At 50.6% G+C, this 23,060-nt stretch overlaps 1 protein-coding gene across 1 annotated transcript in view; it reads left to right on the forward strand.

Moving 5' to 3' along the window:
- The window catches only part of ACAP3 (ArfGAP with coiled-coil, ankyrin repeat and PH domains 3), a 65,395-nt gene that overhangs the window by 4,553 nt on the left and 37,782 nt on the right, over positions 1-23,060 (forward strand). The window contains 5 exon segments of the mRNA XM_043993866.1: positions 13,775-13,892; positions 16,052-16,097; positions 16,100-16,170; positions 18,082-18,135; positions 20,588-20,646. Of these exon segments, the coding sequence (XP_043849801.1) occupies positions 13,775-13,892; positions 16,052-16,097; positions 16,100-16,170; positions 18,082-18,135; positions 20,588-20,646 (348 nt within the window).

A 23,060-nucleotide genomic window follows, 5' to 3' on the forward strand; every position in this document is an offset into this window, starting at 1 on the left:
TGAGGAGGGGATCTGTGGGCAGAGAGGAGCCAATGTTTGGGGAGGGAGGTGGAGAGTGGAGAGGATGTGGTCAGCCGATGTCTGCTGTCAGGACTGGGATCGCCATGCCTTTGGGCTTGGGGGAGTCTTGTCTGCTCTGCCCTGCCCCCTCCCATTGTGGGATCCCTGGGAGCAGGGAGGAGCTGGGAGCGGGCACCAGATGTTCTTCATCTTTGCTGGCCCCAATTGGGTAGAGGAAAGAGGCTGGGGCTGAGGAGGGATGAGGCTAGACCTCAGCAAGGATTTCCTTGTTTCTAAAACAGGCGAGAGATAGAAAGGGAGGCTTTGGGGTTAGACGTCTGGTATTTACCATAAGTAGGCAGGTGAGCCAGGGACAATTCCTTATGGTCCTGCAAATACAGAGGGGATCCATCCCCAGTCCAGATCTCCCGGCTGTGGCTATCCCTAGCCACACCCACTGAGCAGCCCTGTCTCCACCCTTCCCCTGCCCTGTCCTGCTCCCAGTCCCCTTACCTCAGAGCTGCCCTCTTGCCCCCTCCTTCAATTCCTCTTCTCCTCCCCAACCTCTTCCTCCCATACCCCTTCAGGCCTCCTGTTTGCTCAAGCTTTGACCCCATCTACTGCCCTGAGACAGACATACTATCTACGAGGGTTATGGTGTTGAGCCGAGAATCAGAGGATCTGTATTCAAATCGTGCCTCCAAACACTTACTAGTTCTGATCCCAGACAAGTGACTTCAGCTGTGTGTGTCTCTGTTGCCTCCTATATAAATGGAAAGTATTGGACTGGCTCTAGCTCAGAATCTGTAATTATAGACTCTCATGACAGGATGGGTCCCTTTTGGCTCCAGATCTAGTGAATCTAGAACCAAAGAACTGACTTGGTTCCGGCAGAGGCTGTGTGAGATTCCCAGGGACTTCCTTTCCTGCCTGTTTCCACCCGAGAGGATGGAAGGTCCTGGCTCCCAGCACCACACCAGTTTGGAGGGGAATCAGATTTAGAACTGGAAGGAATCTCCTTAAAAGTCATTGAGGTCAAATGACTTGCCCAAGGCCACACATCTAGTAACTACTTGTGCCACTTACACCACCTACTGTTTAATTAAACAAGCATTAAGTGCCTACTGTGTGTCAGGTGAGGCAGCAAGGTAAATAGAACACCGGATCCAGGAAGATCTGAGTTCAAATCTCACCTCAGACACCACTAGCTGTGTGACCTCTGTTTGCCTAATCCAAGGAAAAGGAAATGGCAAACCATCGGAGTAGCTTTGCCAAGAAAGCTCATGTTCAGACATGACCGAACAAGGACAACAGACAACAACTCTATAGGCACTGGGTTAGGTGTTAGGAACACAAAGAAGAAGTGACCCAGTCCCTGCCCTCAGGGAGCTTACTTTCTCCTGGGGATACTACAGGTAGACAGATAAGTACATTCTTATAAGTAAATAGGGAGCTGGCAGTGACTAGGGGTGGGTGGGTAGGGAATGGGGAGGTCTCAGGGGAGGAGGAAGCACCTGTGCTTGGAGGAAAGATAAGATTCTCTGTGCTAGAGATGAGGCCAGAGTGCATTCCAGATGTGGGCAACCTTTCATGCAAAGTCAGAGAAGAGGAAGATGGAATTCCACATCCCGGGAGCACACAACCCCCACACCCGTATGGAGGCTGCTTTGACAGGATCAGAGGGTACGGGAAGAAGAGTTAGCTGAGATGAGCTGGGAAAGGTAGGTGGGAGCCAGATTGTGGAAGGTTTTAAATGCCAGGCTGAGGATTTCCCATTTGATCCTGGAGGCAATCATAAACTGCTGTGACCTCGGACAAATGACTTAACCCCTCTGAGCTGCCTCCAGCAAATGAGGAGGTGGATGAGTTAACCTCCAACATTCTATGACTCTGGTGAGGAAATTCTGAGGGAGGAGGAAGCCTACTGAGAAAAGCAGGGGGGTAGGGGAGTGGGGGAGATGTTTCCTGAGAGCCCGAACTTGTTCTATATGCGTTTATATATCTCTGCGTGAAAGGAGGTTCTACTTTCTACATGTTTGGTAAAGATCTTTGGCCTTGGAGTCAGGAAAACCTGAGTTCAAATCCTGCTTCCCACACTTACTAGCTGTGTGAACCTGGGCAAGTCATTTAACCTCTGTTTGCCTTAATTCCTCACCTATATAAGAGGAGATTGGACTGGTCTTCTGAGGTCTTTCCAGCTCTTCATCTATGCTCCGGTGATCTTCCATGTTGTGTGTGTGTTTATGTATAACACATGTCATATATTACACATGTACACACATACCCACATGTGTATGTGTGTATAGTATATAGAGCAATGCATTTATGTAATATACCATATAACACATGTGCACATGCATGCAGTATGTGCTGCACACACACTTGTATATAGCATGTCACAATACATGTATATGTGGTATGTCATACTATGCCACATGCATGCACACATACACAAAACATTGCATGGGTACACATGCATATTATATACAACCTATATTAACACATGCATGTATATAGTATAGGATACATCACACCACATACACACATGTGTCTTGACATATGATCTCTATATGCACACATATATGTATGTTGCATTATATCATGTGTATTACACCTACCTGTTGCCTCCCTCATGCTGTAAATTCTCATCAACTGGCTAAGGTAACCTTAAGTTAAGTGACTTGGCCAGGGTCACAAAATTGAGAAGTGTCCTGGGCAGGATTTGAATTCTAGCTCTTCCTGACTCTAAAACCCAACGCTTGATCCATTGAGCCCCTTAGCTGCCCAAAGAGAGCCTCTGGCATAAGAGGATCTTGGGTTGGTATCCATCTGACTTTTGCGTTCCCGAATAAGTGACTTCAACTCCCTGGCCTCAGTTTCCCCATCGCAAAAATGAGGGACCTGGAAAAAAGGGCCTTTTGATGTCCCTTCCAGCTCCAATTCAAGATCCATCTTCTCCATCAAGTTTAGAGTCTAGGAGAGAGATGAGGCACCGTATCCAGGTGTTAAATACATTTTGATTAGATTAGACTAGGGATCTCTTCCCTGTAGGAGCTGAACACCCTCTCTATCTCTTCTAGTCTTAAATAATGACCTGAGGGGGCAGCTAGGTGTGCAATGGATAGAGCACCGGCCCTGGAGTCAGGAGGACTGAGTTCAAATCCGGACTCAGACACTTTAACACTTTACTAGCTGTGTGACCCTGGGGCAAGTCACTTAACCCCAATTGCCTCACCAAAAAAAAAAAAAAAAATGACCTGAGGCACCAAGAGGTTTAGAGACTTGCCCCGGGTCACACAGCCAGACTATATCAGAGATGAGATTTTGAACTCTAGTCCTCCTGAGTCCCATGGTATATGGGGGTAGGGGTGGGGGCACTTATAAAACAAAACACTAGGTGAAATTTTCTAGTGGAAGTTTGTCAGTACTGGAGAGAGCAGGGGAAGGCTCCCCGGAGGAAGTGACTTGAGCTGGATTTTAAAGGACAAGTGGAAATCCGGCAAGTAAGGAACGACACTCCAGTCCACACTTTCTTGTGTGAAGAGAGGTTCAGCAGGCTGTAGGGAGAGAGGGGAATGAATGGAGAACAGAGACTCTGGAAGAGCTGGGAGATGTCTGGAAAAGAGGATGTGGCCCTGACTGGTGGAGGACTTTCCTTGACTGCCCTGCTGAGGAATAGGCAATGGGGAGCCACCGAGTCTTTGAGAGTGAAGGAGTGACTCCAGCCCATCTGAGTGTTGTGGGATCTCCCCCCAGGCCACCTTGAGGATGGAAGGTGGACCTCACCTGGGTGTGAAGGCTGGACTTCCTGTTCCCTTGTCACCTCCTCCACAGACTGCCTCCGTCAAGCACACCATCTTAGCGGCCCAGTGCCCTTAGATGATCCCAGAGCTGACGAAGAGAGCATCCCATGACCTCCATCCTTCTCACCACCTGAGCCTGAGCCTGAGCCCGAAACAGCCCAAAGGGATGGGTGGGGGCTCACTCCAGCTGACCTTCACTGAGTACTTACTCTGCAGAAGAGACGTCAAGGGCTGGATTCAGATCTCAGTTCTGACCCCAACCAGCTGGGCGACCTGGGGCCAATCACCCAAATCACCAATTTCCTCCCTTTTAAAATGAAGGGGTTGGACGAGGTTAGATGATTTTTGAATGGCATTTTCAATTTTAGATCCATGATCCTATGACATTTCTCCAAACACTTCCTGGGGTCTGACTTGCTGGGTAGATTCTTGGGCTTGGACCCAGGGAGACCTGGGTTTAAAGCCTTTAAGACACTGTTTCATCTTTGATTCTCTGTACCTCAGTTTCCTTTTCTGTAAAATGAAGCACCAGGTGGCTTCTGGGGGGGATCAGGGAAGACCTCAGGAGTGTGTGGCATCTGGGCTACAGATAGGGAAGGATTATAATGGGTTATTAGGAACAGAAGTCTTGGGGACAAAGAATGCTGGGAGCTGGGGGAGTCATCACTCCATACCCTGGGGCTGAGTGCTGGGGGTTCTGAGCTGGCTGCCTTGTGTTGGGCAGCAGCAGATGCTGGAAACTGAAGGGTGGGTTGAGCAGCTGGAATAGCTCCTTAGGAGACCTGCTACATGAAGCCTGACCCATTCTAAGAGTTGGAGAGCTGACTAGTGGTGCTCCAGATAGGAACCAGGATGCAGGAGGGAGAGCGGCTCAGCACAAAAGCCAGGGGAGAAAAAGAGAAGGGGATTTCCTGAGGCTGGCAAGCTGCGAGGGACACCTTCAGGGGGTGAAGCAAGGGAATGACTGGTAGCCTTGGGCAGCCACGGTGGTATAAGGCAAAATCGATGGCCGCTGGAGTGCTGGCTTTTTTTTTTTTTTTTTTGCAGGGCAATGAGGGTTAAGTGACTTGCCTAGGGTCACACAGCTAGTAAGTGTCAAGTATCTGAGGTCAAACTTGAACTCAGGTCTTCCTGAATCAAGGGCCAGTGTTTTATCCACTGCGCCACCTAGCTGCCCCTGGAGTGCTGGCGTTCAATCCGGACTCTGTCCCTTACCATGGGTTGAGACCTCAGGCCAGCCCTGTGGGGATATTAGTCTGGAGAAGAGACCCTGGTATCGAAGGGACTGGCATGGGAAAGTCTGATTGGTCCCCAAGGGTAAAACTGAGCACTGGGCAAAAATATAGGAGCAGGTTGGGCTTGCTGTAAGGAAAAAATCTCCCAATATTTCAATCCTGTATGGCGGTGGAATAGGCTCCCTGCCTCTGGAGATCTCCCTGTATGAGGCTCTATGACCACTTGGCTTGGCACAAAAGGGACTTCTGTTTGGGTCAGGTTGGGCCAGAAGGCTGCCCAGCTCCAGTTCAATTCGGAGATTCCATAGGAATCTATGACGGGCTCTTGGTCTGTTATTCACCCTGCATAATTCCTCAACGTACACATACGTTTGCATATCCTCTCCTCAACTAGACAGGTAAGCTTCTTGAGGGCAGGAGACCATGTGGTTGCTTTCCATTGTATCCTCAGGGTTTAGCACATTGTAAAGGCTTAATAAATGCCCTGGTCAGGGGCAGCTAGGTGGTGAAGTGGATAAAGCACTGGCCCTGGATTCAGGAGGTCCTGAGTTCAAATCCGGCCTCAGACACTTGACACTTACTAGCTGTGTGACCTTGGGGCGAGTCACTTAACTCTCATTGCCCCTGCAAAAAAAAAAAAAGTATAATAAATGCCCTGGTCTTCGCGGGATTGTAGATCTGTAGCTGATCTTAGCAGTCATCAAACCCAACCTTCCCCACTGATGACAACAAACATAGTTAATTTTTATTTTCAAGTAACAAGTATTTTTCAAATTAATTTGTCCTTCCCCCTCCCCTACTATTGAGCAAATTTAAAGACAAACAACAAAACCAAGCCCTCGATACTTAGTGGTTGTAGTTGGGCAAAATAAATTCCCACACTGGCCATGTCCAATAAAGTACCTCTCTGCTTTTAAGTTTGTCACTTCTGATGATGAGACCTTCCTTATTAACAACTGAGTAAATTGAGTCCTGAAGAATGGAACAGGCTTATCCAAAGAAACAGAGGTAATAAAGTGACCAAGGTGGGATGATGTTGTTATTATGAATATGAATAATATAGTTATTTATATAGCCCTTTAAAGTTCCCCAAACACTTAGTATCTGTTCACTCTCTTTGATCCTCACAACAATCCTGTGAGGTGGGTGCTATTTTTGTCCTCATTTTATAGATGAGGAAACAGTACAGGAGAGAGTAAAAGTAAATTACCCAAGTCCACAGGAGCAAGTGTGTGAAGCTGGCTTCAAACTCAATCCTCCTGACTCCCCATCCTCTAGTCAGTATTTTAACCCCTGTTCCCTGACACTGCTCTCTCCTATTGTTCCACTCTTGGATTCAAAACTTGCCTCCTTCAGTTACTGTGTGACCCTGGGGCAAGTCACTTAAACTCTCTGTGCTTCAGTGTCTTCACCTGTAAAATAAGTGGGTTGAACTGGATGCCGTCCAAAATCCCTTTCAGCCCCAAACCCTGGGATCCTGTCTCCTTCCTCTTCCCTGGACCTGAGTGGACCCTAAAGATAAAAGTAGTGACTGTGGAGGTGGTAAGGGCATTCTGAAACCATTGGGAGAGCATCTGGGGTCAGGGTGTGCTAGTAAATGTTTAACAACCAGATGGCAAGGGGGAGGGGAGAATGTATACAGGACACACCTTATCAACATTTTTCTCCCATCACCTTCTTAAGTGTAGACAATCAATAAAAGAGATAAACCAAGCCTTGATTTATAGAGTTTGAGGATTTTAGAGGTGTAAATGCTTACACTGAAAATTTAACAAGGGTTTTTCCCCAGTCCAGCCACACCGCCTGCTTGGGGGTCCAAGGACAGGACCTCCCTCTTTAGCTAACAGAGAGTTAGCTGAGTTGAGGCTGGGTTGGAAATAGAGGAGCAGCATCATGTAATGTAAAGTTTACTAGACTTGATAAGGAAGATCTGGGGTTCAAATCTTGCTAGGAAATTCACCAATATGTTTACCCCGGAACACTGTACTCTGAGTTTCTTCCTCATCAATGAGAGGACTGGACTTGTCTCTAGCTCTAAATGTGTGATTCTATGAATAGTAGTGAGAAGGGTGGATCAAAGAGGGGCAGACAAGAAAATAGGGGAGGCTGGGCAGGGTGTCCTGGTCTTTCTGAAGCAGGACCCTTAGCTTTGGTTGAGGGTGGTGTAATCGAGCAGAAGTTCAGGCTCTTTAGACTAAGATCGGGACTCCATTTAGCCAGCCATATTGGTGACTCTGGAGGAGCCTCTTAACTATACATTATCAGCACCACCTCCATCATGATCAAAACTAACATTTTTTAACATTTTAAAGTTTGTAAAGTGCTTTATAAGCATCTCATTTGATCAATTATCAGGGAATCTCAGAAGCACTGCGGTGGGGGTAAGTTGGCCCTCTGATGACACTCCGGTGACCCAGGAAGGTGCTTTAACCCCCTGTCATCCCCAGAGAGGCAAGTGAAAGGGCCTCCTTCATCATTGGTGACCCTGGAGTCTGTTCTTCCATCTCTCCGGGCTGATAATGGATGGGGGTGGGCAGCTGAAATTGTTGGCCAGGGGCTCAGGGGACTTGCTGCAATCCCTCTGCCCTCTCTGGTGCTAATGGGCTAAGGCAGGAAGTTGCATCTGACTGGGGGTCCTGACCTTATAGCTAGAATAATAGCTCATAGCTCACATTTCTGAGTGTTCTAAGATTCTCAAAGCCCTTTACATGTTATCTCTTTGGAGGGTCATAACAACCCCGTGGGGGAGGTGTCATTTTTACAGAAGAGGAAACTGAGGCAGACTGGCAAAGTGACTTGCTTAGGGTGACAACTTGTGAACACCGGAGGCAAGGTCTCCCTAACTCCAAGTGTAGCCTGTATTCTTCTGGGCTGTGGCCCAGGGCATCCTCTTGTGCTGACCTGTCTCTCTTGGTGTGTCCTGCTCTGGCAACCATCCCTTCATCCTCAGTGTTGGTAATAGGGGAGCCTTGCAGGTGGCTGAATCAAGCTGGAGGACCAGTGGTTGCTGGGAGAGGGACGTAGTACATATTCCTGCCACCCTTGTCCATTTATCCTTTCATCCCAAGTGCTGTTGATGGGGTGAGGATCTGGGTGAAGGAGGAAACTGGTCTTGCTGGGGTGGGGTCCACACCATTGTGCCACTGGGGAGGAGGGATAACCAGTGAGGGTTCAGAGAAAGCTGGGGATGCCCCTGCCTTCTTGGGTTATACCGCTCTTCCCCCCCCCTCCCGGGGCTGCGGGGGGTGGGGACGGAGGGCAGGTGCGGGGTGGGGGATGCAGGGCAGGTAGTGGGATGGGGATCTGGTTCCAACCCAGAGACCAGTCGGTCCTGGTTGGGCTGAAATCGGACCTTAGCTCGCTCCGAGCCAGTCCCCCTGCCCCTCCCCGGGCTCTGAGAGGGGACGGGTGTGGGGGGCCAGGCGGTACTGACCCTGTCCTGGAGACAATTTAGACCCTGGTTGGGCTAAGGCTGGACTCGCCCATTCGGAGCCTGTCCCCCTTGCCCCTCCTCTTCCTCCGGGCTGACAGTGGCTGGAGGAGGGGGTACAGGGGCAGTGGAAGGGTGGGGGTCTAGCTCCGTCCCGCAGCCTCGATGGTCCTGGTTGAGCTAAGGTTGTCCTCCAGCCCACTCTGAGCCAGTCCCCCTCCCCTCCCCTCCCGTCTCTGGAGCTGACAGTGGGCTGGAGGAGAGGGACGGAGGCAGGGTGGGGAGGATGGGAATCTGGCTCCGTCCCGGAGACAGGATGGTCTTGGTTGGGTTGAGGCTGTCTCCCTCTCTCTCCTTCTCCTTGGGGCTGCTTGTGGGCTGGAGGAGGAGGGGAGCCGGGGGGGGGGGGTGGTTGGTGGTGGTGGTTGTGGTGAATGAAGCTCTGGCTCAGTCGCGCAGACACGATCGGTCCTGGTTGGGCCGAGGCTGTACCCCTGCCCATACCGGGCCCGGCATGAACTGGGAAAATGGAAACCCAGCTGACCCAGCGGCTCCCCCTCCCCGCAGCTAATGGAGGGGAGGGGCCAGAATACTGGGGAGCCTTTGTAGGCTAAGGCTGAGCTCCCCTGGGGAAGCAGATGGAAGGGAGGTGGCTCCAACTGCAAATTGATTGTGTTGGGGGGGTTAGGGGATCTGAGACCCTAATTCCGGAGGGATTGGTGGGGGAGGAGGGGTTTTACGATCACAGCTTTATTTCCTGTTCCCGGACACAAATCCGATTGGGGGAGGGGGGAAAGAGAAAGGGGGAGTGGGTCACGTGGTCCCACTCCATCTGCCTCATCCCTTCCGGGATTCTCCATCTCTTTCGGGTGACGTCATTTGTTAACCCTTCCCTTGCTGTCAGAAGGGGAAGGGGGTGGGGGTGGGGGTGGGGGAGGAATCCAGGATGACGAGTCCCAGACTCAGAGGGAAAGATGGAGGTGGGAGGCATATCTCTCCCTGGAATAGAACAGTTGAGGATCGGGGACAGGGACAGGGGCAGAGAGAGGGGGCAAGGTGGCTCATGGGTGGCAGAGGGGACACATATAGCCAATTCCAGGTACCCCTTGCCCTGAGAGGGAGATATAACAATGGCTTCAGGGTTCTGCCGGTCCGAGGGGAAGATAGGGGACCTGCCCTCAGCCCCCAGCAGACCCCCTTTTAAAGAAGAGACATTGCCTTCTCAGAGACACCCCCGATCTAAGGGAGAGAGAAGAAGGAGAGAGAGAGAGAGACATGTGTCTACGATGTGGGACCCCTTGGTTATGAGAGGCTTTTATTGAGGAGCCGGGGGCCCCTCCAGTGCCCAGAGGCACTGTAAGGGGATCCCCTGGGCGTGCCGGCCTGCTCTCTCTAGTGTGGAATTTGGATGAGCTGGGGGCAGGATTGGGCCTCAGCCAAAGGGACTTGGTTCTGCTCCAGCCCCAGGGAGCCCTGGGTCAGGGGTTATCCTTCCCTTTTCTTCTCACCCCCTCTTCCACCCCAGGTTCAGGGTGTGTGTCAAAGAAGGTGTTATTTTCTGAAAGTCTCTGAGACGGGCTTCCAAACCGAGACAAAACCTTGGGCTGCCCACCCCGCCTGCCCACCCGCCAGTGGAGCAGAACTGGGTATTAATAACCTCACACAAAGGAAGTGATTGAAGCAGCTAATTAAACACTTGTTTCCCCACCCAGAAATAGGGGGCCAGAGCTGTGGGTGTGGTGGCACTCTGTCTCCCTTCTCTGGGACTATTTTGGGAACCACTGGGGCTAGGCTTGGCGGGGAGGGTGTTTGGGGACACTGGCCTGTGGGATACTGATTCTGGGGACCCTATGGAGGGGGGAAGAGGAGGGGGAAGAGCCTGTGGTAGAAGCTATTGGAGACAAAGTAGTGCTTTCATTCAGTCAATCAACATGGCGATTAATTAGGCCCATACCTTGTAGTAGGTGGGCAGCTAGGTGGTACAGTGGTTAGAGCACTGGGCTTGGAGTCAGGAAGAACCTGAGGTTCAAATCCGGACTCATAGGCATATTAGTTGTGGACCCTGGCAAGTCATTGACCCTGTTTGCTTCAGTTTCCTCAACTATAAAAATACGCTCTTAGAAGGAATGGCAAACCCCTCCAGTATCTGCAAGAAAAAACCCACTGGGGTCGCAGAGAGTCAGACACAACTGAAAATGGGAGAGTGTTGTGGAGAGTTATGGAGACAGAAATGGAACCATCCCTTCCCTCAGTGGGAAGACCCTCCATCTGGAGTTAGAGGTTTAAAGTCCAGGCCTGCAGGTAGGACCTGTGGGGGGGGGGAGGTCCCTTTTAGCGCTAGAGTCTCTCAGGAGCAAGTCAAGACATCAGGGGGTCCTCTTCCAAAACAGAGGATGAACAGTAACAAGGAGGCCGACTCTTCCTGGGGAGGAGAGAGGGTCTCCCGAAGTCATCTTGCTCCCCCCTCCCCATCGGGTGTCACCTTTCAAGGAAGGAGACGTCGCCCTGAGTTGGGGCTGGCTCTGTCCCTTGGTATCTGTGGGGTGACTGTGGCTAATGTATGGAAGGGAAAAGGGGCTGGATAATGGCTCACAGAGCCTGGGTTCCATGGGTGTATTCGTCAGCCTGTGAGCGTTTATTAAGCACCGACTATTTGCCAAGCACTGAGAATACATTGAAAGCACAACCAGCCTCTGCCCTCAAAGGATTGCTATGGTTAGGGAAAGAAATGGAAATAACTACGTTATAGAGCCTAAAAGGGGAGGTGACCTCCAGAAGGAAGGCATTGGCTGTGGTGATGGTGGGGCTGGGGAACCAGGTATGGCCTCCTGGGTAATTGTGTTGGAGACGAAATTCCAAGATTATAACTCTAGAACCGAAGGCACCTTAGAGGTCGTCCAGCTTAACTTCATAATTTTACAGACAGGAAACCGATTCAGAGACTTACCAAGGTCACATCGCAGGGATTTGGTTCCAACTCCTTTGATTCTAGGGCATGTGCTCTTTCCACTGTGCCACAATGCCCCTCTGCACAGAGAAGGCTTCAGGCCCTGGACCAGTTGGCTGGCTCCCCCCCACATCCAACCCCTGCTTTGCAGCTTGCAAGCAGCAGGCAGGTCATTGGGGGCTGGGCCCCTCCTTTCAGCCGCAGGCCTGCTTCTGACCTAGTTAAGCTTGGAGGCCGAGTGGGAATCACAGTGGGAGGGAAGGCCGGGGAGCCAGAGTATGTGCTTGTGTGTGAGTGAGTGAGTGTGCATGAGTCTCTGTGAGTGAGTGCCCGGGAGCATCGGCCCCTTCCCCGCCTCCTGCTCCCTGCAACAGCTCCTTCTCCCCGGCCCCTTTCCTGGGCTCCCCCACCTGACTCTTCCAGCTCTTTGGGGGTCCCTGGGGAGGCTGAGAAGGATTAGGGTCTCTTGGGAAGGCCCTGAAGAGGGGAGGGAATATTTGCGAACATGTTCCACCTCCCGCTCCCTGCACCGTGATGTGGTCGGGACCTTCCTGGCGTTGAGGCCCTGGGAATTTGGAACCGTGACTTTGGTCGGACTCACTCAGAATGGGATCCTGGGGCCAGGGGAGCGGCTCTTTGGGTGTGGCCGCTCGGGTCGCAGCATATGGGGACCTGGGGGCCACCAAGGGGAGAGGGACGTTGAGGTCCAGGCATCGTGCTCCTTACCCCCTCGGCTGCCCCTGCCCATTTGGACCCAGTTGGTGGAGACCTGGCTGCAGCCCAAAGCTCCGCCCCTCCCCCTTACCCTGACTTTGACATCGACATCGAAGTGGCTAAAGGAATATCTAGCTGTCATCCTGTCCACCCTCCGGCCCCTGGTCCCTTCCTTTCCCTTCAGGATCTCCTCTGTAACTGATGACACCCCCCCCCCATATTTCCTACTTAATTATCCAGTTGACAAAAATTAAGTACCCACTCTGTGTCAGGCAAAGCTGATGGCTGGAGAGAGAAAACTATGTAAAACACAACATATAATATTTTGTTATGTATTCATCAATACAATATTTAATATATTATAGAGAAGGTTTTATTATATTATTATGTTTACATAAATTTATTTGTTTGTATTTATATTTTATTATGCATCTTACAAATAATATTTTATTATATTGTTATAGATAATATAGAAGATGTATGAATGTATGAATAAATATTATATATGTGTATATGTATATCCATGTATATATGTATATATATACACAGACATACAGATATACATATAAACACATATACACATGGATATAAGATTGGATATAAAGGGATACAAGATGGAACAGTATCTCCTCTTAACCGTCAAGGAACTCCCACCCTGGTGTCTGAATCCTGGCTTTGTCTCCCAGTGCCGCCCTCACAGAGATCTCTGGTCTCCTTTCATTCTTGGTCCACTCCTTGCTGGGCTCCAAGCCTTCAAGGTTTTATCTTCACCAGCAGCCCCCTTGACATACCCTCAAGGAACAGAAAACCAAGCTGGATGGAAACTGGGAGGTGAGAGGAAGAAGGAGCTGGAGACCCCCCAAAAGCCCTGTCTCTTGATTTTTTATTTTAATTCTTTTTTTGTGTGTGGGGGGCAATGAGAGTTAAGTGACTTGCCCAGGGTCACACAACTAGTAAGTGTCAAGTGTCTTGAGGCCAGATTTGAACTCAGGTACTCCTGAATCCAGGGCCAGTGCTTTATCCACTGTGCCACCTAGCTGCCCCCAGCCCTGTCTCTTGATGAGCAAACCACCAAGAAGGGAGGCCAACAGAGAGCTGCACAGCAGACACCCTGGCTGTCTTTCTCCCATTCGGGGTTAATTGAGAGGAACCTACAGGTTGTTTTCTGTCCAACCCCAGTGCCTCCTTCTGCCTGGGCTCCCTGCCTCTGGGGAGGGCCCATTTGCTCAGCGGGCTCCACCTGCTTCATCGTGGAGAGAGGCTCATGGGAAGGAAGACACTTCTTGCATGAGCCAGGAAGAGGTTGTCAGCATGACTTGGGACAGGAGTATGTGTGTGGGTGGAGGGTGGAGGTTCAAGGATTGAGCCTTCTTGGATTCACTTTGTGGCTCTTGGGGCTGATGAGACAGGGCGGGAAGGGAGGGGGTCACCCAGAGAGTAAGCGGAGGACTGCGGTTGTGAACTCAGCTGGATGGAGAAGCACTGAGGCTGGTCCCTTTCCCTAAAACACTCTTCCCTGATGCCCCGAGGGAACCCGGCTCACACATTTGGCCACATCTAGGGAGGGAAGATCCTCTCACCCTCCCTCCCCAACCATGAGTCTTAGTCCTTTGTATCCTCACAGTGTTGGTCCTTGTCTTTCCAGGGCAACCATAGATGAGGTGGAACAGATGTGGTGGAGATTGAGGCAAATTGGCAAGGTGAGAGACCTCCTCTGTGTCCATCATTCCCATAGCTGCGGGGGAGGAGCCTGTGTTGATCCCGTGAGGACCTTGTCTCCAAGGCTGGGGAATGGGGAATTGCATGTGGAACTGGAAGAGGGAGTTGGGAATTAGGTCCTGCCTGTGACTTGGATAGATGGGGGAGGAGAGGGAGGAATGCCGGGGGACAGGGTGTGGCTATCTGAACCTGGGAGGGGTCCCCATTGACTTTCCCTTCAAGGAAGGGGGGGTCCTGTTCCCCTTTGTCTCATGAGGCATTCCCAGCACCTGGCACTTGCATGAGGGAAGGGAGTGTATGCGTGTGCCCACTCCTGTGCGTGTGTACCCGGGACTGCTGTGACCAGTGTCATGATTCTCCAGGCCCCCATGCTGAGCAGCAGTGGTGTATCTCACGGCTTCCTGCCTTGGTCAGACTTGGAGAGGGGGAGGGAAAGGGAAGATAGAGAGGAGGGAAAAGCTCTGGGACAGAGAGTGAGCCCAGAAAGTGAGGAAGTAGCTTGGGGTGGCGACTAGAGCTGGCCTTGGCCGCAGGAAGACCGAGTTCAAATTATACGTCTGCTACTAGTAGCTGTGGGACTCTGAGCAGGTCGTGTCACTTTCACGTGCCTCAGTTTCCTTATTTGTAAAATGAGGGTATTGGACTCTAGGCAGCCCTAAGGTACCTCTTATGCACAAGAGTCCTGGCAAAGGGCCCAGGGGTGTTTGAGGTCAGGGGGCCTCTTTCCAGAGGGGCAGGGTAGAGATGATAGTCTTCCAGAGACACTCGAAAGCTGTCCAGTTCCCACTGGCTGTCCTCAAGCTCAGTTTCTCTGCTGTTGACCTTTGGGTCCTGGGTGCCCAGTCCCATTTGCTCTGCCAAGAGCTGTGCAAAGCTCCCGGGCTCCTGGGCTGAGCCTGGCAGGTTCCCCTGCCTGGTATGATGGGCTCTTCAGCCCTGTTCAGGCTTGCCTCCTAGGCTGGTCTTTGCCCTGACTCTGGGCACCCTCCCAAGGGCCCTGGCTGCAGATGGGCTTTTCCTAACTGGCTCCCCTGGGCTTAGGTCATCCTGTATCTACAATTGGAGTCACTTCCCTGGCCTTCCTAAGAGATCTCTCTAGCTCTTGGCTCTGAAAGTCCTGACTTTGCCTTGGTCCATTACTGTCTGGATCAGTTTGTCTGAAACTCATCCCTGATGTCCACTGCCTTGGAGGCTTCTGTCATTCTCCAAAGCTCAGTTTCTTGACCGATGGTCCTAGAGTTCCCCTTTGTCGCTGGTCGGGAGGAACTGGGTCAGTGCTCAGGGGTGGGGAGAGGAAGAGTTCTACAGATAGTGGAGGAGGGGGTTTCCTACTTGAGCCCCTCTCACGCGAGCCATGCCCTTGCCTGCTCACACTTGGCATGTCCCTGATTTCCATACTAGAACAGGGAGAGAGAGAGAATGTCTCTATCCCTCTGCCAACCCCCCTGCTGGCTCACCGCCCTTAGGACTTTGGCCCTCAGTTACAGAGATGAGGCTCTGGGTTCAAATCCCCCATCTGGTGCTAATTACCCATATCATCTTGGGCACAATTATTTAATAACAATAATAATAATCAGTCGTTTCAGTCATGTCTGACTCTCTGTGACCCCATTTGGGTTTTCTTGACAAAGATCCTGGCGTGGTTTGCCATTTCCTGCTCTAGCTCATTTTACAGATGAGGAAACTGAGTGCAACATGGCTCAGCGGCTTTCCCCAGGTCACCCAACTAGGAAGTGTCTGAAGCCAGATTTGAACTCAGGAAGCTGAGTCTTCTGACTCCAAGCCCAGTGTCCCAGTCCACTACACCACCTAACACTGTGCTAAGTGCTTGCTTGTCAGTTATGATCTCATTTGATCCTCACAACAACCCTGGGAGGTAGGTGCTATTATTATCCCCATTTTGTAGATGAGGAAACTGAGGTTAAGTGACTTGCCCAGGGTCACACAGCTAGCGAGTGTCTTAAGCTGGAGTTGAACCCAGATCTTCCTGCCCACCACTCCATCTAGCTGCCCCAGGGCCTCATTTTTCTCCTTTTGAAATGACTCTTAAATAGATAACATTTCCAGCCCTTGATCTGAGACCCTCATGATCCCAGGAAACAGCTGAGGCCTGAGGGAATAGCTTCCCAGGTATAGGTATCACTCACTCCTGTGGGGAGCAGACCCTTCACCTTGCTCTGTGCCTTCCTTTTGTCCCCTGCAGCTGGTCAAACTCTGTAGTGGGATGATTGAGGCTGGCAAGGTCTACATCACACCAACAAGCACTTTGTCAGCGGTGTCCGGGACCTTTCCCAGCAGTGCCGCAACGATGAGGTGGTCTCGGTAAGGAGGGGATGGGTAGGGGCAGGGGGCCGGGGAACTGACTTCTAGAATCGGCCACCTGCCAGGCTGTTTGCAGAGGAATGGGTGTGGAGGTGGGGAGGAGGTGGACTGACTGTCAGGATGCCACAGTCTGTAACGGGGATTATCCATAATTGTTTGATAGAAGAGAGGGTCCCCTGTGCTTGGGGATGGATGCTTGGATTGGCTCAGGATCAGCAAGACCATGAAGGTTTTGGAGGAAAAAAACTTTGGGAAGAAGAGATTCACGGACCCCCTTGATAGTGGATTATTTGTGTTTAGAAAGCATCGGGAATATGGCTAATTGGGAAGGGCCCTGGTGGTGTATAATACTGCTGGCTTTTGTGGGAGGAGACAGAGAGAGCCAGCCATGTGGTTTTCATGGACCCCCTCTGATACCCTGGCTGTGTGACCTTGGGCAGAAGGACTTGATTTCTCAAAGCTGTGATTGTTAATGTGTCAGTTGTTCAGTCGTGACCCCATGGACCATAACATGCCAGGCCCCTCCCTCCTCCACTATCTCCCAAAGTCTGTCCAAACTCCGTTTCTTAAGCAACTCTTCAAGACTGAGGTGTAGCCAGTCTTCACTGACAGAGGGAATTTCCCTGGACCAGTGTGAAATCACAGGTGTGGGACTCTGACATCCCTAATAATGAAACATTCATGTTCTTTCTGTCTGTTACCCCAAAGATGTTGCAGGGATGCTCCCCTTGTGAGAATCTGGGAGACAGTCTAGGTACTTTGATTCAATTACAAAAGGCAATCATTTTATCCACCTGTGCCTCAGTCTACAAAAATGTTAAATATGAAAGTATAGCAAGATAGTACCTGGTCCAGGACCATTTCCATCTGGATTTCATCACATGAGAGGAGGAAGCGGAGGGAGAGAAGGAGGAGGACAAGATGAACGACTATTTACCAGTAATGGTGACTTGTCCTGGGGACTGTTTCTAGCTGAAAACCCATCAAACAGAAAGATGAGAAACTCAATTACCATAATAACTGTCTTGGGTTGTTTTGGTCCATACTTGTGAATTTCCCTGGGTAGGAGACCTCCTGGTTTGGAAACTCCCTCCATGCATATTAGATTGACCACTCTTCAATATGGTCTTAGAGAATTGTTTGGACATTCTGGAAAGGTTAGCAAAATTGCAGGATATAAGATAAATCCACATAAATTATCAATGCTTCCATATATGATTGGTAAAAACCCCAGCAGCAAGAGATAGAAAGAGAAATTCCATTTAAAATATCTAAACAATATAAAAGGCTTGGGAATCTACCCTGCCAAGACAACCCCAGGAACTATATGAACACAATTACAAAACACCTTTTCACACAAATTAAGTCAGATCTAAACAATTGGAAAAATGTCAATTGTTCATGGATAGGCCAAGCCAATATGATTAAAATGACAATTCTGGAAAGGTTAAGGGAGCTGCCTAGGGTACCACAGCCAGTATGTGTATGTGATTTGGACTCAGGCTTGATTCCAAGCTTGCCCTCTAGTTATTGTAATAATGGTCCCCCTAACTGTGCCCCCATTCCCACTTTGATCTGCTGACCTTAGGACTGGTTGGTTTGGGACACTCAGGAGTAGGATTGGGGTCCAGTAGATTTGGGGGTCACATTGATCAAACCTGGGGGACACTGCTAAGGGTATGGGTAGTGTGGCTACTAGGGCTGTGGGTTGAGGGAGAGGAGGGGGATCCCCATGTAACCAGACTTAGCCCAGTGGCTTAGTGAGAGTCCCAATCAGATGAGAAAGAAGTAGAAATAGGTCAGGAGCCCCAGGAAACTGACAGAGGAGAGGGTAGACAGTGGCTGTGGGGTCACCCACTCCTGGACCTGCTAACCCTTGCCTCCACCTCATTCTATCTCCCTCCTCCCCAGGAATGTCTACAGAAATTTGGAGACAGTCTTCAGGAAATGATCAACTACCACATGGTAAGAACAACCCCACCCCCTTTCCTCCCCCCTCATCCCCCAAAGCTGGGACCAGGGGCTCAGAGCTAGTTAGATAGTCTGCATGTTCAGCAATGTGGCTTCATCAGCATCTCATTTGCATGTCAAGGTAAGTCCTCATAGATTCTTCCCCCATCTGGAGACTCACTGGGTTTAGAATATTTGGGGAGTGGGTTTTGCTGGGCTGAGCCCGGGGAAGTTCTTGGATGAGGGGGCACAGGGAGTTCAGGCCCTGTGATACAGTTATCAGATGGGCCTGTGGGTGGTTCAGGCCTGTCTCTGAGCCATTGGGAGGGGGCTGGAGGACACCTTACCACCCCAACAACCTCCCCTAGGGCCATAGGGTATGTGTTAGGGAAGCCCAAGATGGGGAGGGGGGGGACACTGTGGATCTGTCCCTTGGGGCAGGAGGGACTGTGGCCTGAGCTCCAGGATACTGGCTGGGGATGTCTGGCTGAGGAGCCAGGAGTCTGGCTGGCCCCCGGGCCAGCCATGAGGGGGAGGGGAAGAGGAGAGGATGAAATTGGAGCCGTGGGTGTGGGAAGGGGAGGGGGAAGAGCCCAGAAATAGCCAGATTATACTCTGGAAGAGACAAGGGGCTGGGGAGGCATCCGAGGAAGGGAGATTGGGGAACTCAGCCCTTCACAATTGGGCTGGCTCCCCAAGTTTAAGTTAGATCACAAGGCATCTTCCTTGTTGTTTGGAGTGTGAGACAGGAGTGAGTCAGAGGCTCAGGCAGGGCTGGGGCTGGGGCTGATCTGATTGGAGGCAGGGAGATGGACACAATGACTTTTGAGAGATGGGACTCATTGACCTTGGGCCAAAAGGAGAGCTATTGGGACTTAGAGACAGATCGTGCCCCCGTCTTCCACCCTTTATCCCTAATCTGGGGAGATTGCTTCCCTGAGGATAGGGGGAAGTGGCTTCTTAAAGATTTCTCCTGCCAGATGTTGCCAAACATCTGTCCAGACAGAGGGGAAAGGGCCAAGGCTGAGCTTTCGGCCTGGACTCCTTTAGGAGGAGGGCTGGGGGTGCGGGCAGGAAGGTTGGACTCCCCAGATTTCTTAGTATCCCTGGCACTCAGCACAGTGCCTGGCACATAGTAAGTACTTGTTGACCAGTTAGCTGACTGTTGGTCCCCTGGGTTCTGCAGGGAGCATGCGGGTGGACACCAGGGTTTGGGGATAGACGGGGTCTCTCCTGCCATCTCCCCAGCATTCACATACTGACATGTGTCAACTTGGACTCCCAGAACCTCAAGGCTCCAGAGGTGCATGAGGGTCCCACGTGGATGAATAGACGTCCACACTCTGGGTGGTCAGGTCTCGGCCTGGGAGTTTGAGCCCAGACTAAACACCCCCCCCCCCCGCTGCCCCGCCTTTCCCCACCCACCCAGGAGGGGAAGTTCAGAAATAAACAGTCCCAGAGCTAAAAGACACTGATGGGGCTGCCCCTGGGTCCAGTGTGGAGCAGAGGTCTCCTCCTCCCATGCCTGTCCCTTCCTGCCTGGCACCTACCCCTTATGTAGACACTAGCCCCTTCCCCAACTCTCTCCTCTGACTGGTGGTGATGGGATGGGGTTGGGGGGCAGCCTGGTACAGTGGGAAAGATCCAGGAACTTGGAGTCCCAGGACCTGAGTTTGAATTCCTCACTCTGCTTCTTCCCGGCTGTGTGATTTTGGACAAGTCCCCTGACCTCTCTGGGCCTCAGTCCCTACATCTGTAAAACGATGGGGTTCGACTCGGTGGTCTCTAGGGTCCATCCCAGCTCTATTCCTAGGATCCTACAATCCATTGTCCCTAAGGGGAGCAGCTTGTCCGTGCTGAAGGGGGTCCTAAGGATGGGGGTGGAGTGTGTGGCTTTTTGTGTGCACCAGTCAGGGAGTCGGATGGACACCTGTGGGGCTGTGAGCCTTGACCAGTGGGAGGGGGCTGCAGAGAGACACAACTGCCCAGCTACCATCTTACCCATTGGGTAGCACTGATTCCCACCCCCCCAACCCCTAGGTCCCTCTTATTCCCCTCCCCCCATGGGTCCATGTAGGGGTTCTCATGAACAGAGGCTTAGGGGAATTGGCGAGTTACTCAGGAAGCTCCTTACCCCCTTGCCCCAATAGCGCCTCCAACATCTGGGTAGCCCTGAGCAGCAGCGCCACCTGCTGGCCATGCAGGGAAGACTTTGTGTAGAGATGGGGGAGGCGTTCAGGTTTCTGACCCCTGGCCAAATAACTGAGGTTCACTGGGGAGGGAAGACTGCACCAGGGGGAGGAAAGAGTACTCCTGCTTGAGCTCTGGACCAAGGAAGGGCAGAAGACATTTGGCCACGGGAAGGAGTACCTGGATTTGGGGAGGAATCTCTCCCTGTCCCCGCTCTAGATGTTTCAGAAGCAGAAGGCAAAGGTTCCCCAAATCCCTCCCTTTTGGATGTTTCTAGATCCTGTTTGACCAGGCCCAGCGGTCAGTGCGGCAACAACTCCACAATTTTGTCAAAGAGTGAGTATGGCACGACCTTCCCCCAGAGCTGCTCCCTCTGCCCTTCCCAGCTCCCTGGTCCCATCCCTCTCACCCACCCAAACATACACAGGGAGGACCTAGATGCCTTTATTCTGGGTGAACTGGAACAAGGCATCAGAAGATCTCTCTTGGTTGGCTTGGACTCTGCTTGGCTGGGTGACCTTGGACAGGTCATGTTCAATTTGTGGCACTGTCAGTTTGGAGCTGGAAGGGACTTTCATGTTTGGCTAATTGTCTAGTCCAACTTCCTCATTTTACAGATGGCAGAAGTGAAATGTGAAATGTTTTGCCCAAGGTCACAGAGATAGCGCACAGATAGGGCTCTTTTATCTCTCAGGTTTCTCTCTTCCTTCCATACTATCTATGGCTCTTGGTGACTCATCCCCATGGGCTCAATGATTATCTCTATGCTGATGACTCCCAGATCTATGTACCCGACCCATCTTTTTCCCAAGATCCCTTCCCATCTCACCGATTCATTATTGGACATTTCCTATAGGGTGTCCCCTTTCTCATACTTGGTATCTCTTTGCTTCTCCCTGATCTCTCCCCTCTTGTCAATTTCCCTATTTCTGTTGCTTCCAGCACCATCCTTGGCCATACCTGCAAACTCAGAGTCATTCTTGGCTTTTCTTCTCCCTCATTCCTTGTGTCCAGTGAGTTCCCAGATATCTCCACTTATACAGGGAACTTAGTCCTAGTCTTGGCACTCGTAGTCTCTTCTTTGGACTATTGCTGTAGCCTCCTCCTTGGTCCTCCTGCTTCCAGTCTCTGCCTTCTTTAATCCATCATCCACATAGATGACAGATTGGTATTCCTCAAGCACAGGACTGACCATGTTATTCCCTTGCTCAAGAATCCCAAAGGGCTCCCTATTGCCTTTAGTAAAAATGAATTGGAGAAGGAAATGGCAAACCACTGTGGTATCTTTGCCAAGAAAACCCCAAATGGGCTCATGGAGAGTCAGACACGACTGAAAATGACTGAATAATACGCACACACATGCATATATATATATATGTATATGTATATATATATATATATACACACACATATACATGCACATAGAGTGGAGGATCTATCTTAGATAAACTTAGAAAGAAAGGATTCCAGTCAGATTATGAAGGAATTTCAAAGTCAAACAGAGGACATATACAAACATATACAATACATGCATGTTTGTTTACATACATAAAAGAAAGATTTATCTTAACTCATGTGTAAAAGATCTATCTTAGATCTTCTAGTATGTGTTTATGTTTGTATATGTGCATATATGTATGTGCATATGTATATAGTATGTATGTGTATGTCTGTATCTATGTCTACATCTCCTGTTTGGCCCTTAAAGTCCCTCAAAATCTGGCTCCATGCCTTCCTTTCTACATGTATTGCCCATTTATTACTGCCCTTCATGCCCTCTATATTCTTCTTTTTTTAAATTTTTGGTTGAGGCAATTGGGGTTAAGTGACTTGCCCAGGGTCACATAGTTAGTAAGTGTCAAGTGTCTGAGGCTGGATTTGAACTTAGGTCCTCCTGAATCCAGGGCCGGTGCTCTATCCACTGCGCCACCTAGCTGCCCATATGACCTCTATATTCCAGCTAATCTGGCCTCTGTGTTGTCCCCTGGCACAACATTCCATCTCAACCCTGTGCCCTTGCCCAGGCTGTCCGCTGTTCCTGGAGTGTACTCCTTCCTCATTTCTGCCTCTTAGGATCCCTACCTTTCTTTCAAGATCAGCTCAGGTGCTTCCTTCTGCATGAAGCTTTTCTAAGCCTTCCCTCCCCAGCTGCTAGTGGGAAATTAACATGGGTATCTTTTGTATTTAGTTTTCCCTGTATCTGTTGTTCCCTCATTAGAATGTAAGCTCCTTGGGGCAGCTAGGTGGCACTGCAGTGAATAAAGCACCGGCCCTGGATTCAGGAGGACCTAAGTTCAAATCCGGCCTCAGATACTTGACACTAGCTGTGTGACCCTGGGCAAGTCACTTAACCCTCATTGCCCCGGAAAAACAAAACAAAACAAAATAAACAACAACGAATATAAACTCCTTGAGGGCAGGCATTATTTTGTTGGGTTTTGTATTTTCAGCACCTAACACATAGTAGGGGCTCAATAAATAATGCTGCACGAATCAGTGACTGATAACCGAGCTAGGATTCAGATCTACCCTAGGACTTCAAATCCAATTCTCCACCCTCCACCATGCTGCTTTGTCTCTAATTTGGCAAGCATTTATTTAATGCCTCTGACATGCTCCACTCTGGGGACACTGACACAAGAGAAGCTGCCTCTACTCTCAAAGAGTTTGTGGTCGACTTTGAGGGTCATAAGATAGTGGATAGAATTCTGGACTTGAAGTCAGGAAGACTTAGACTAGAACCCTGTTGC

Source organism: Dromiciops gliroides, chromosome 3 (genome assembly GCF_019393635.1).
Source record: "Dromiciops gliroides isolate mDroGli1 chromosome 3, mDroGli1.pri, whole genome shotgun sequence".
Taxonomy (NCBI): domain Eukaryota; kingdom Metazoa; phylum Chordata; class Mammalia; order Microbiotheria; family Microbiotheriidae; genus Dromiciops; species Dromiciops gliroides.